Here is a 14,564-nt window from a genome sequence, read left to right on the forward strand (position 1 = left end):
TGGTCCAGCCCTGGTCATTGCAGCCATTTGGGGAATGAACTGGCAGATGGAGGATCTCTCTCTTTCTCTGTCTCTAACTCTGCCTTTCAAATAAAATAAATAAATATTTTTTATTAAAAACCATTTGCACAAACTCACACAGCTACTAAACTTCAGAGCCAGAATTCTGAACCCAAAGCAATCTGTTTCCAGGTGCCATCTGTGACAATCATATTCAAACCCCAATGAAAAAACTTCACCCTACTCAGCAAGATCAAGAGTGGAAAATATCCTTAGTAAGCTAATATAGAAAAAAATTTGTGCAGCAGCCTTTAAATGTGCCTTAAACAGCTGTAGCCTTTCTCAAAAAAAAAAAAAAAAAATACAGAGAGGCTCTGTCACCTGGCCAGGGCCACACCAGGCAAGTGGAGAACCAGGTGGGGAAGAGGTCCCTGTGCCTCCCTGCTGCCTTCTGACCTCTAGGAGGCGCTGGGGAGCCACAGCCTGCATGTGTGAACTGTCCCTCTGTGCCCCGTGGTGGGCGTGGAGGGCAAGGATCCCAAGCTGGCTTTCCCTCAAAGTACAAGGTTCAAAATCCAGAGTCAGCCCAACACTCAGCTCTACATCCTGGGCATCCGTATCAGGAAACACCACTCAGTGATAAGAAGGAACAATCTACTGATATGGCAACAACAGGGATGCACCTCAAAAAGATTGCTGAGATAAAGAACCCACACACCAGTGCATACAGACGTGTAAATCCCCTTCAGTGAAGTTCAACAACAGGCAAAATTAATCCACGGTGAAAGACCGGAACAGTGGAAACCTCTGTAGAAGGGCGGGGGTTGACTTGGAAAGGGCAGTGGGAACCTCCCGGGTTGCAGACAGGTGCACAGATCGTGCCTTTCACTGCGGGGAATTTACTCGGAGGGCTGTGTCCTGACGCCCTGAGGAACCTGTCCTATCCCCCAGAGGTTGAGGCTGGGTTGCTTCAGGGGCATTGTGCAGGTTCAAGGGCTAAGAGCTCAGACAGGACACAGAATAGTACAGGTCCAGGTTTCCCTTGGGGTGGAGAAATGTTAGCGACAGTGGTAATGGTTTCCAACTGAATGTCACTCTACTGCATCCTTTAAAAGGGTTACTTCCATGTGCATTTTAATTCCGTTTTCCAAAGAGCAAAAATATCCATCAGGTGAACCGGGACCCCTGAACGGGTGCGGGCCTGGCTCTGACTCCCCTGCCTGATGACTGCCGGCAGGGCAGGTGCCACACAGGTGCCTGCAGCAGACCCAAGTTTGGCTGCTGAGTGAGTACACCAAGGGATGAGTGAGCAGGTGCCTGTGTGAGCAAACGAGCAAACACATAAGTACATGTGGGAATGAGTTCATGAATGGGTGAGTAAGTGAACAGAGTGAATGAATGAGTGAGAAGCAAGGGACTTGGAGGGAGGGCATGGACGCCGAACCAACCCTTGGGGGTTCCAATGCTAGCTTTGCAACACAGGGATGTAACCCCTCTGTGCCTTAGCTGGCTCATCTGCCCATGGGGGTGGCAGGCTGTCTGAGAAATGAATGAGCTGCAATACACAGAGTTTGGGCAGCACCTTTCAAAAGAAGCCTTGAGAACATGGCTGCGAGTGATAAAGGCGCCCTAGGACCCTGCCTGCAGGGGGCAAGGATGGGCTGGGCCACCCTCCCCCTCCAGCGGCCCGAGACCTACCCAGCAGCTGCACCTCGTCCGTGATGCCGTACACGTCAATGAGCGCCCACAGCGGGCCGCCCACGGCCACACCGCAGTGGAAGAGCACGGGTTCACCGTCGTTGACGCTGTAGAAGACGCGGCCGTGGCGGTCCACCCAGTAGGCCAGCACCGTATCGCGCAGCGCCAGGTTCTCGGGCAGCGCCTTGGCCCAGTAGCCTGGCCGCGTGACCAGGTCGGGGCACGCGTACTTCGGGATGTCCTGGGCGCTCATGAGCGACGGATCGTGCGCCGTGAAGCCGAAGCGCAGCGCACCGCTCCAGCCAGGGCGCACAGCCACCAGGCGCAGGCGCACCTGCTCGTACAGGCGGATGGGCCGCTGCGTGAAGGTGACGCCGTTGCAGAAGCTGTTACGCCGCGTGGCGCGGCGCGAGTGGCCGTCTAGCCGCACGTTCTTGCCCTTGGCCTGCGCGTGGAAGCGCGGCGCCTCACCCAGGACCGCGCGCCGCTCGGGGCCGGGGCCGCAGCACGGCCGGGTGGCGAGGAGGCGCGCCGGTGGGCTTGCGTCTGCAGGAAGAGACACACAGCAAGGTTAGGCCCCTGGGGACTGCTGTGGGCCCTGAGTCGACTTCTGGTCATCATTGCCCCTTAGAGCCCACCCTGGCCAGACCAAAGCCAGACCCGGCCAGACCAAAGCCACAACCAAATCACTATGCACACCCTCAGACCTGCTCACACCAGAGAGCTGCCACAGCAGGGCCCAAGGACCTCTCCATCTCCACCCAATCCCTCCGAAACTACAGGGCCTTCGCAGGCCATCTTTGGGCTACAGAGCTCCCTTACAGGGGCCCTGGGATCTTGGCGGGGAACGTGGGGGGTGGGGGAGATGAGGCAGTGGGCTGCGGTTCCTGGACAAGTGTTGTTGAGAAGCAAGGCCTGGGGATGCTACTGAACTCCGCAGCTGCTAACAGACAAAGTGGATGGAGATCCTAGAATACTACTAGTGCACTCACAGTCCAGTGCTGCTGAGGCTCCCAGGCAAAACCAAGCCGACCAAGCCACGCTCTGTGACTTCCTCTGCCCGACTCATTGACAAGCACGGCTGGCTTTCCTAGGACACACACCTTTGGGGAGCCTGCTCCGAAGGACTTGGGGCCCCTGGGCTGGTCTCCTCCCAAAGCCTCCGGACCCAGGTGGCCCAGGCCTGGGTGGGGTAGGCAGCCTGGGAGGCGGCAGGGTGGGCAATGGCTGGAGGAGGCACTGCAGCCCACTCACGAACAGCAGCCAAGGACAGTGCTCATGGCAACTGCCTACAAACCACAGGCCAGCCGAGGTGCACCACGAGATGAGCCACAACCTCCCAGGGAATGAATGAGAGCCCCCCGCAGGGATCCACCCTCCCACACTCAGCCGGGTCCTGCACTGCACTCTGGGCACACCGGGGGCTGATGGGAGCTAGGGCAGGAGATAACAAAGAGGAGGACGCCATGAAGAGGCAAACAAGGCACGGCTCCCTTCTCCTGGGGCCAGGAGGCACAGAGGAAGGATATGGGGCAAGGAAGCTCGGAGATTCCTCTCCAAACAGAAGCCACCGACCCACCCAGGACAAAATGCAAGGAATAAAGCCAAGGTCCCACGTGAGACAAAGGAGCCTAAGGGACCTCGGTCATTGAGGAGATGCTGAGTGACTGTGTAGTGTGTGCTGGGCACCATGCCTGCCCCTGGGAACACAGCCGTCACCAAGAGAGACAGGTGGAGCTGACAGTCCAGCCGGCAAAGTCAGACAATGAATACAACACACTCTGCCTGGTGGGATGCACTACGGAGGAAAAATGCCACCATGGAAGCAGGGCAGAGACAGGTGTTACCTTAGGACCCCAAGGAGGGCCTGTGACATTTAAGCCCAGACCCAGAGGGAGGGAGAGACCATTAGGGTAGTTGGTGGGGGTGCATCCCAGGCAGGGGGACCAGCCAGAGCAAAGGCCCTGTGGTGGGAGTGTGCTGGGGTGGTGGAGAAAGAAGGCAGCCAGTGGAGCCGGCAGGGGGTGAGCAGGCAGAGAGAGGAGGGAGATGCAGTCAGAGCTGAGGCCTGTGGGGAGAGCCTGTGGCTGCCTGCTTTTTCTATAACCATTTTACTCCGAGGGAGGTGAGCCACTCTGGCAGGCCTGGCACAGGGAAGGGGCAGGGGTGCTGAGGCCACTGCATGCAGTGGGCTGCTGGGGAGGTGTGGTGCACAAGGAAGCTGGAGGCTTCTCCAGGGCGCAGGGGATGTGGCTCTGGGGGCGGGGGCAGGGACAGTGAGTTGGGGGTACATACAGGTTTATTTTGAGTCTTGGAGGCTTTAATTCAGTTTTACAGAGAGAAATAAAAAAAAACACCACCCACTATATTTGCTTTGGATATTTCAATTATATGCCATGGATTAAACCATGCTTAGTGGCCTGGTTCTGTAACAGACACAGGGGAAGCAAGGCGGTTGGGGGGGGGGGTGAGATGCAGGGATGGATGCTGAGGGCAGGTGCACGTCCATTTCCTCTTTGAGTCCCCTGTGCCCAGCAAAGCTCAGCTACTGCGTTATAGTCAGAGCAACCCAGAGATCACTTCCTCCAACAAGCCCATTTTACAGATGGGAAAATGGGCTAAGAGAGGGAAAGGGGCCAGCCAGAGTCAAGGCAGGTAGCTCTTCTGACCGGGCCATGCCTGATCCAGGGAGACAGAAACCAGAAGTCATTTTCACCAGAGGAGAGTGAGGCCGCAAGCACCACCTCCCAAGGCTTGGGCCATGAGGAAGGCCTCCCTCCAACAACCTCAGTACCTGGGCACCAGCTGCCTCCACCTGCCCCTTCCCTCCATCCCTCCTTTTCCAGTTACTATGCCCTAGTTTTCCTCAGAGGCCCAGCTTCCCCCAGCTAGTGAGCTGACTCCACTCCAGAGGTAGCCATCGGGATGTGAGCCAGGCCTCTCGGATGACTTGGGGTTTTCGGCTAGCGAAGCCCTCTTTTGCTCATAAGCCAGGTGGAGCTGGGTTTCTGAGGCTTTAACCAAAGCTGTCCTGACTGTAAGACGCACCTTGCATGCAGTGAGCACAAGAGGGACACTGCCCCTGGGCCAGTCACCTGCCACGCGCTTCCTCACTTAATCCTCACGAGGAACCCCAGGAGGCAAGGACTGCTGAGATCCAGCCCACAGAATTGGAGCTCCAGAGAGGCTGAGTCAGGGCCCAGGGTCACACAGCTGGTGGCACCCGGGCCAGGCCTCTGTGCCACCTGGACCTGTCTTTTAAACCAGTTTTCCACAGGCCCTCTGCCCTTGGACAACTAACATGGGATGGAGAGAACGGCTGGGCCGTAGACCCCTGACTTCAGACAGGGAGGCAGGAGGCCACCTGGTGATGCTGGGCAGGCCTACCAGGCAGCGGGCTGCACCAGGCAGGCAGCAGGCAGAATGTCCAGTCATTCAGTTCTTCACTCACTTGACATTTCTGCAGATCCCACACCCCTGGCTCTCATAGAGACCAGGTCTCCCCACAGTCACAGCTGAGTACCCAGTGATACAGGGCATGCTAAGCTCTCAGTACCCAGGAGCTACAGGGCCTGGAGGAGGCCCCCGGCTTGGCCAGGGACTGGGGGTGGTGGTGATGCCTACCCAACCAGCTGTTGAGGGAGCAGAGAGGAATGCTAGGGGCAGAGGCAGGGGGAGCTGGAACTTGTGGAGAGGGTAGAGCAGTGGAGTGGGTGCGGCAGAGGGTGTGCCCTGGGCTATCAGGGGCGAGGGTGCCACAGGCATCATATGGACCAGGCTTAGAACACATGGCACAGGCAAGAGGAGCTGTGGCAGGGCCTCCAGCTGAGCAGGGCCACGGCCAGGCCTGCATTGCCTATTAGGGAGGGATGGACACAGGCCTCACAAGGGTGAGACGACCGGCTAGCTGGAGGCTGCCACAGACGGGCAGAGACAAATGGGTGGTGGAACCGTCACCTGGGTGTAAGTCAGGGGCTGCCAACGGACACCAGCGGCTGTGGCCTTGACCATGCCACTCAGCTGCACTGCAGCTCCCTCCCAGTGCCCAAACAGGCCAAAGTCCCCTCCGGCTGGCAGAGTGCCCAGACCGGCCTTACTTGATTGTTTTTATCTCATTCCCTATCACTTGTGTTTTCCCGCCTCATCTCTCCATCAGTGTCCTTACAAAACCTTGCGAATCCCAAGCATCTGTTCTATAAGGGCTGTTCGAAGCCGTCAGGGGACTGGGGAGGGAGACACATGGTCTTGGGACCATCAGGGCAAGGTCCCTGCAAACCCAGCTACCCGTTAGTGTGACACTCGGCCAAAGCCCGCGCAGCGTGTGTGTGTGCTGAATCCCGATGCTGTGAGCCAACTCCCTTCAAGGGAACGATGGATAAACACCCTACTTTTCCCCCGACACTGGGGCCAGGGCCCTGACATGAGACAAGGAGAACCAGAGTGAAGCCCTTTCTAAGAGGATGCATGATTTACACAAGTTGGAGAAGCTGAAAACAAAAATACAGCAATAAGCAATCTCAAAGTGGTACGCGGATGTGTACGTTTAGTTGGGAACGGGGAGACCGGCTGCTCCCCGGAACTGGGAAGTGGGAGGTGGACTCATGCCATCCCCACCCCCACCCCCGTGGGGATGTCCATGGCAAACCTGGGCGTTCATATTTAAGTCGCTGCAATAGACACGTGTTGGCCACGTGAGAGAGCAAATCCCACCCTCCACGGCTCTCCAGGTCGCACCCCACCTCCCACTGCGTTTTGTATCACCTCCGCCCACGGGAGAGCCTTTAGCCAATGCTACCCCGGGGTGCCAGACCCTGGCTCAGATTTTGTTAGTCGTGACCGCAACAGGTTCTCAGCACAAATGCTCCCCTACAGCAGGACTGGGTCTGTTTTCTAGAGACAAGAAAACAGGGCTCTAGGTGGCAAGGACATTTCCTGCAGTGGCAGGGGCAGCGGGGAGGTGTGGACCCAGCTCTGTGTGACCCTAAACCAGAGCGCCTCCTCCCGCCCCTCTGCCCTCCACCCAGCACCGTGCCTTGTCTTCCCTGGCTCAGCATGGCACTCAACAGGCTCTCCCACACGGCTTCCTGCAGAGTATTCTTCGTGGCTGTAGAATATTCCACTGAGGCCTTCATGTCCCCTACCGTGCCCCTCCTGGGGATGACAGCAGCTGTGTCCCCCAAATGGCTGAAGGGTACAGAGGTTGTCAGGGCCAGAATCAGACTGACACCCTGTCAGTGCCAGCAGGAGGCCCCAGACCACGCCAGGGGCCACCTCCTATGGCCCTGTCCCTCCATGACAGATGGAGGTCGGAGACCTGCTGCCTTGTGTGTGTGTTTAGGGGGGGCCGGGGTGCTGCCACTGGCTGGTGACCCCTCTCGTCTTCCAGGCAGGACCTGGGTCCAGGGACGTCGAGAACAAGGTGGGGAAGGGGATCCAGCAGAGACCTCTGCAGCAGATGGGCAGAGCTAGAGCGGGGATGGGGGGGAGGGGGCGAAGCTGAGAGGTCAGGCAGGGCACTGGACCCTCGCCAAGTCGGTGTCCGTCTCAGGCTGCTGGCAGGGGTGACAGAGTTAAGACAGACCCTAGTCCAAGTCCTGGCACATAGTAGGTGCTCAGTGACTATCCACTTCCCTTTCCCATGGGGACCGTCGCTGGGTGAGCTGCTCGCCTCCATTTTGTCCATTTGTGGTTTTTTGTAAATCTTGACTTTAGAGGTAGTTAAGAACACCAGCTTGGAGTGAGGCTCAAGTTTAAACTCTATTTTTATCATTTGCTCCCTGTCGTCTATTTTTCTATTTAAGGATTTATTTTGTTTGAAAGGCAGAGAGAGAGAGAGAGAGAGAGAGAGAGAGAGAGAGGGAGAGGGAGAGGGAGAGAGAGAGAGGGAGAGAGAGAGAGAGAGAGTCCACTGTTCATGTTCTGAATCACTCCCCAAATGTCCACAAGAGTCAGGGCTAAGCCAGGCTGATGCCAGGAACCTGGACCTCCATCCGGGTCTCCCACATGGGTGGCAGAGGCCCAGACACTCGGACCATCTTCTGCTGCCTCCCCAGGCGCCTTAGCAGGGAGCCGGATCAGAAGCGGAACAGCCTAGCCTCGAGCTGGCACTCTGATACGGGATGCCGGTGCCACAGTGGGGGCTTAACCCAGGGCACCACAACGCCATCCCCGCCTCGTGTGAGCTTGGGGGCTGCACCTCACTTCTCTGGACAGCCCCTCCCCCCCCCCGGACCTAGAAAACAAGTCATAGACAGCTCCTACTTGCAGGGCTGTTGTGGGTATGGACAAGGCCGACTCGTCCCACCCACAGTGCGGGGGGGGGGGGGCACCTAGCAGGTGCCCAGTGAACACCCACTCCCTTCCTGCCATCACTTTAGCGATTCCGCTCCCTACCCCCAGTTCAACACCGCCTGTGCCACTGGGAAGCACAGTCTGGGGTGGTTCTCCCGTGGCGGGCTCATGACCTCGGCCAGAAAAGGCCTCTTGAAGTCCCTGGGCTGCTTCCCCTTGATGTCCAAGGCCACAGGCCTATTTTTAAGCCATCTCAGCCGTGTCCCAAATGTGCACCACGCCACCCCCTGAATGGTCCTCACTCATCTCCCCGGCCCAGCCCTTGCTTTGATCTAAAAAGAGCCAGAGGAAAGGGCACCCCCGGCCAGGAGGTTGGTGGGGAAGCAACGGCCACGGAGTCCCTGGCATCCAGCAGGTGGCGTCGGGTCGAGAAGCCACTGGGCGAGGGGGCTTGCCCACCGGGACACCGGCCTGTGCTGCCCGCCCTGCTGGGGAGTCACCGCCCCTGTGTGTGCCTGGCCCCTGCCTTCGTTGATTGGCTTTCGCTTTCAGGATGAGCCTGCGGGGGAGTTTTTGCTGTCCTTGTTTCCCAGACAAGGAAGCCAAGGCTCGGGGGACCATGCTGGTGTCCTCCACCCACCTTCCTCAAGGTGGCCACTTCTAACCTTTGGCCGGGGCTGGGGGGCAGGGGTCGTGGACGCTGTCAGGAGCAACAGTGCTTTGTGCAAGGCCTCTACCCCCGGAGACATCCCTACACCCACATCCAGCGCTCTACTTCTCATAGCAGCCTCCATGCTCGGGTTGTGGACCTTGAGTGAGAAAGTTCTGGTTCCAGTGACATTGGTCCAAGTCCAAAATGCAAAACCAACAGAGCAGGTGTTGTGGCCTAGATGCTGCGTGCAGATGCCTGCATGCCAGGTTGGAGAGCCTGGGTTCCAGTCCCAGCTCCACTTTGAACTTCAGCTGCTTGCTAATGCCTCCCCTGGGAGGTGGCTGTGATGGCTCTAGTCCTTGGGTCCCTGCCATCCATCTGGGAGAGCTGGATGGAGTTCTGGGCTCCTGGCTTCAGTCTAGCCTAGCCCTGCCTGTTGGTGGGCATTTGGGGAGTGAACCATCAGATGGGAGCTATCTCTTTGCCTTTCAAATGCAATAAATAAAAAGTTTAAAGAAAACAAATCAAAATGCAAGCCAAGGCTGTGGGCAGTGGGAAGCAACATGGGGCGTGTACTATGTAAACACACACACACACAGGCATGCATGTGGCGGGTTGTGCTCTAGCGAGAGAAGGCAAGGCTTCCCGCCACACCAGGAGCTCAAGGCAGTGGCCTCCTTTCCCATTGGTGGGTTTAAAAGTGGGCTGGATAAAAAAAAAACCCGCTTCCTCCCCTCTGCCAAACAGGGCAGTGACAGGCGCCCTGTGACAGGCGCCAGTTTCCCGGGACTTTGCTCTGTCTCGGAGGCCTGCTTGGCCAGCACCCTGGGTGGAAGAGGGCCAGCCTGGGCTGGAAAGCGACCTGGCTCCCCTCCCCTGGGCTCTGCAAACAAAACTGGCAACAGCTGCGAGGAGGCCCCGGAGGGAGGCCAGGGGCCGGGCGGTGAGGCGGCTGGGGAGCAGGCTAAGGGACAGCAGCCTGGCTGGGTGGGCTCTGCGAGTCCCCAGGGTGAGGTCATCCCGACACCCCCTGAAGCTGCTGAGCCGGAGCTGGGATCCCCATGCCGGCTCCGCCCTCCACTGGGCCTCTTCAGCACGCTTGGTTCTCGATAAGTGACCCTGGAATCCCCAGTTTCGCAGGCCAGGGCCTCTGAGGTGGGGAGAGGGGGGATGTGCCCGCACTCATTCCTCCCCAAGCACGCCACTTCCTTCCTAGGTGACAAGGACACAGCCTCCGCTCCGTGCCTGGGCCTGCGCTGGCTGCAGTGGGGCTCACGCTGACCGGCCTCACACTGTCCCTGCCCCCAGAGCCTGGGGTGGTGGTGGGGGGGGACAAGCAGACACCCCTACCACACAGGGTGCTCAGCACCCAGGGCCGGGCTGCCGGGCAGCTGCTCCGAGGAGCCGCTCTGCAGCCGAGGACCAAGGGCTGGGAAGTGTGTTTCAGGCAGAAGGGGCGGCGCCTGCAAAGGCCTGGAGGGGAGAGAGGGGGCACTGGGGGCACTGCCAGGAGGACGGAGCAGAAGGGAGAGGGGTGAACCGGGCAGGAGTCGGGGGGGGGGGGGGGCTGCAGCCCTCAGGGTCTTCAAGGCCATGCATGGGAGTTTAGAGATTCCGAGAAAACTCTAGGGGGCACTGAAGGGCTGGAAGCAGAGAAGAGATCCCCGTGAAATCCCTGGAGAAGTAGCTTCGGGCCCCGGGGTTTCCTTTCTTCCCGGCCTGCCTGTCAAAATGACCTGGCAGAGGAGGCGTGAGCAACACAGCCCAGGTTTTGAACGCCGCGTCCAACGGCTGGCGGCTGGCGTGGGGCTGCCTCTGCGAGCCTGCGTCTCCTCCAGGCGCTCCCCGGCAGCTGTTGCGTGCAGCTGAGCTGGCGCAATCTGCCAGGCCTGAGCGTCTCCTTCCCTCTGCCTTGGGGGACAGCTGCCCCCCCCCCCCCCCCCGGCCAGGGTGATGCCCAGAAGCCTGGCTGCTCTGAAACCCAGCCCCAGGCAAGCACCTGGCAGCGCCTCCCAAGCAGTTGGCTGTTTTGGAACGGTGGGTCCCCTGGCCCTGCTTTTCAGGACGCAGAGCCTGCTGGAGAAGGATGGGCGCCTGGAGCCAGGCACTGGGCAAGGTGTGGGCTGGCCCCAGGGGCTCTGGCTCACATGCTGACCTGCAAGGTGTAAGGCTGCACTCGGGACATGGAGCTCAAGCTACCTCCCGGCAAAGACGGTGAGCGAGGCCCTGCCTGGTCTCAGGAAGGAAGCTCTGGCTGGGGGCGGGGCAGGGCTGGGGTGGATGTCATCAATCAGCTCCTGTGGAGCTGCTCCAAGGCCATGGTCAGGAGGAACTTGGGATGAACAATAAGCAGAGCAGCTAAAAAAGGAAAGTGGGAGAACTGATTACAGGGGCGGGTGGGGCGGGTGGAAGAGGGGGGCGGAGCCCAGCATGCCTGAGGTCCGAGAAAGACCTGGGGGTGGGGCATGATCTGGGAGGCGACCTACCCACGACATCTATGTGAGCCTCCCCCCAGCACCGAGGGGATGCTCAGAGAGGTGCTGAGGCCATGCAGCCTGGATAGGATGGAGCTGGAGTTTGAACACAGCCTAGCGCCTGGCTCTCGGCTCCCAAGGACAGAAGAAGCCAGCATTGCAGCGAAGGGACAGAGCATGGTGCTGGCACACAGTAGGTCGACTGCATTGGTTTCCTTTCCCCAAGAAGCAACTCTGATATAAGACTGCCTCTCCCACTCTGTGCCCCATCCTGCAGATACCACTTCCTCTCCTCCCTCCCCTCCCCCATCACCCGGGGCTTCCTCCTCCAGGGCCTGCCGGGCCCCAGAGAGCAGGTGAGTGGGGACCGAGATGCTCACAGGAAGCCTGCACGGACCTCTGCCCCCTTCCCCAGGAAGTAAAGGGAGAACACTGAGAAATGGACAAACCCTGGGGCCCTGATAAGAATCGCTGTCCCATAAGCTCCAGTGAACTGAGAGCCCTTGGCTCACTGGGTCCTCGCTCTAGCCCTAGGAGCCCATTTCACAGATGCGGACACACGGCCCACACAGCTAGAGAGCTTGCCCCAGGTCATGGCACACCCAGATAGCAGGGTTGGGGTCCACGTGGATCTGAGTCCAGAGCCCAGGCACACTCAGCTCTGCAGACATGATGGGCCTGCTTAGTCCCCACATCAGTGTTGCAGTGCACGTCTCCTGCCTGGAGCCCCGACTGGCTCACACTTCCCATGGAATCTCCCATTCCCTGAACCCCAAGGGGGTGGGAGCAGCCATCGTGACCCCAAAGACAGGAAATGGAAATGCAGAGTGGAGAAGCGACTTGCCCAGGGCCATGAAGCTCACAGAGGGTGGAACTGAGATTCGAACCCGGGACTGCCTCCACAGCCAGTCTTCTCGGGGCCAGCCAAGCCCCCATCTGTCCTTGCTGCATGACTCGTGCAAGGCTCCTGTCCTCGTGCCTCCATCTTCATGGGAGGTGGCCCTCGTGGGTCCTGGGTGAGCGTGTGCAAGGACGAAGGGTCCGTGCCACTGCCAGACACATGGGAATTCCACGCGGCCACCCCTGCCCTGGAACAACCCAGCAGCCGCAGGAAAGGGAGCGCCGTGAGCAGCAGGAAGAGCCGCCCGGCTGGTGTGGAAAGTTACCGAGCAGCCCTGGCTGGGAGACACCGGGACAGGGTGCCCACCCACCTCATAAATCCATCATCCTCGGGGCAAAAGGAAAGAAACTATGTGCCCAAGGAGTGCAATTATGATATCAACAGCAGGCGATGTTCAGGATGTCAACAAAATGCACCTTCTAATAGCAGCAGGCATCCTGCCGAGCGCCGCTAAGCCCACACACACCCGCCGCACCCGCTCCCCAGTGGCTTACCCATTACAGAACCCTCTCCTGCTGCCTGAAGCAGGCAGGGGCCGGATTGGAGCCGTGCTGAGCCCCGGCCATACCAGGAACGAGAGGAGAAGGCACGAGCGTGGCCGTCCCAAACCCCACTCAGAAGCACCTGCTATAGGGGCTGAAAAGCCACTAAGGCTGGGAGGCTGGGGCATGGGGAGACACCAGGGCTGAAGCAGGTGGCTTCCTCGTTCTGTGCCTCAGTGTCCTGATCTATGAAATGGGCCTGAACCCCACTGCCATGCACAGCTGGCAGGAAGACTGAGGGAAGATGGGACAAACAGGGGATCGGAAGAGTGCTGCATATCAACCCCCCAAGACCCCAGGGTCAAAAGGCACCTTAAGGGACTATGAATTCATCTGGGGCCCACCAGATGCTCTGATGGCCTTTGCCACACCTGTGAACCTCAGTGACATGCCTGCGACAGGCACCTCCTCCCTGTTCCACGCCCGGCCAGCCCCCACAGTTAGAAAGTCCCTCCTTTGAACTGGAGCCTGCCTCCATGTAGGGATGCACACACACACTGGTCATGGCTGTGGCTGGTCCCTTTCCCATCGTATCTGCAGGCAGCTGTCCCACTGTGGCGGTCCCCTGGGGACTCCTTGCTTCCCTGGGGACAGCCCCGACTTCACTTTCCAGAAAGCCCTCAGGACATCAGCTGTCCCCGACCTCCTTTGGCAAGGGGCTGGAGCTCTGCACGCCAGACCCTGGGGTCCCTCACAGTCTCTCTGTCTCCCTTGGGAGCACCTGACCCCTACTCAGCATGGAGCCGGGCCAGGACTTGGCCCAGGTGGTAAGGAGTCGGGCCCAAGCAGTCACCAGCTCGGCCGATAAGGATGGTACAGTGCCCGGGCAGGATGTTCCAAGGCTGTCACCCACCCATGCGCTTGCTGACTTCTGGGGGCTGCTTGGAGCCCTGGGTTGGAAGGCAAGGCTCAGGGCGAGGGGGTGTGGGCCGCACTGGGACATCTGCCGTTGGGGAAGGCGGGGGCAGACAGTGCCCGGATTTTACCCCACAGACCCATCTAGAGCCTGCGTTCTGGTCGGGCAGGAGGAAGGCATAAAAAGCTCAGCCACATCCCTTCCCCTGTAGGGCAAGTGGTCCAAGGCCACGTCCACCCTTTGAGTTCCATCGTCCGAGGCCTAGGGTGAGGTGGGCGAGGCTGGGGAATGCATCCCTTCCACAGAAGGCTTCACTCTGGTGGCAGGGACAGAAGCACCTGCGAACAAGAAGAAGCCCCAGGAAGCCCCAAGGCAGCATCGGGGAGGGGCTTGGGGCCTGGCAGGCCTGGGATGCAGCTGTGCTCCGGCCACTTCCTGGCCGCCTGACCCAGGGCAGTTCTTGTGACCCCTCTGAGGCTCATCCTGGTGATTTAAATGGCATGAAACAGACAAGGGACTTGGCAGGGGCAGGGAGGGGCAAGCAAGCCCAGGCTCTGCCCACCTGCAGTGCTGCCCAGGTGAGCGCCGGCTACCTGTGGGCAGCCGCTGGGTGTCCCCCCTCTTCCCTCTCTGCTTTAAGCTCTAGCCACATACCTGGGCTTCTGCCCTTCTATTTTAAGTGCTCAGAGAGCACTGCAAAATACAGAAAGCCCTTTGGTCCAAAAGAGGGCCCGAGCTGGCTGCTTGTCCTGGGCAAGATTAAACAGCCTGTTCTGAGCATCCCTCGCCGTCCAGCTCTGGGAAGACGCTCCGCCCCCTGCTGCCAAATGCCCTCCACTATCCCAGTGGGGAGCAGGCCGGCCAACAAATCCATGCCTCCTGCCAGCAGCCTGGCCTGCAAGGATGCTTCTCCTACCCCCTCCACTGCCGCCGCTGACACCACCTTTCACACCATTCCCATTTGCTCGGGGACTCCCAGAACACCACAGCTCCCCAACACTTGTCCTGTTCCACCTGCTCTAGCCTTTGTACACGGAGCCCCTCTGCCTTGAACAGCTTCTCCCATTTCCTTCTCTTCGCTAACGTCTTCGCTAGAGAGAGCACACCTCCACCAGGAAGTCTTCCCAGCATCCTTCACCACTCACTGTCA

At 59.3% G+C, this 14,564-nt stretch overlaps 1 protein-coding gene across 1 annotated transcript in view; it reads right to left on the bottom strand.

Annotated features, from left to right (window-relative positions):
• NEURL1B (neuralized E3 ubiquitin protein ligase 1B) overlaps nucleotides 1-14,564 on the bottom strand; it is a 189,688-nt gene that overhangs the window by 14,745 nt on the left and 160,379 nt on the right. The window contains exon 6 of the mRNA XM_062189910.1: nucleotides 1,699-2,244. Within this exon, the coding sequence (XP_062045894.1) occupies nucleotides 1,699-2,244 (546 nt within the window). The remainder of the gene's footprint in view (nucleotides 1-1,698; nucleotides 2,245-14,564) is intronic.

Source organism: Lepus europaeus, chromosome 4 (assembly GCF_033115175.1).
Source record: "Lepus europaeus isolate LE1 chromosome 4, mLepTim1.pri, whole genome shotgun sequence".
NCBI lineage: Eukaryota > Metazoa > Chordata > Mammalia > Lagomorpha > Leporidae > Lepus > Lepus europaeus.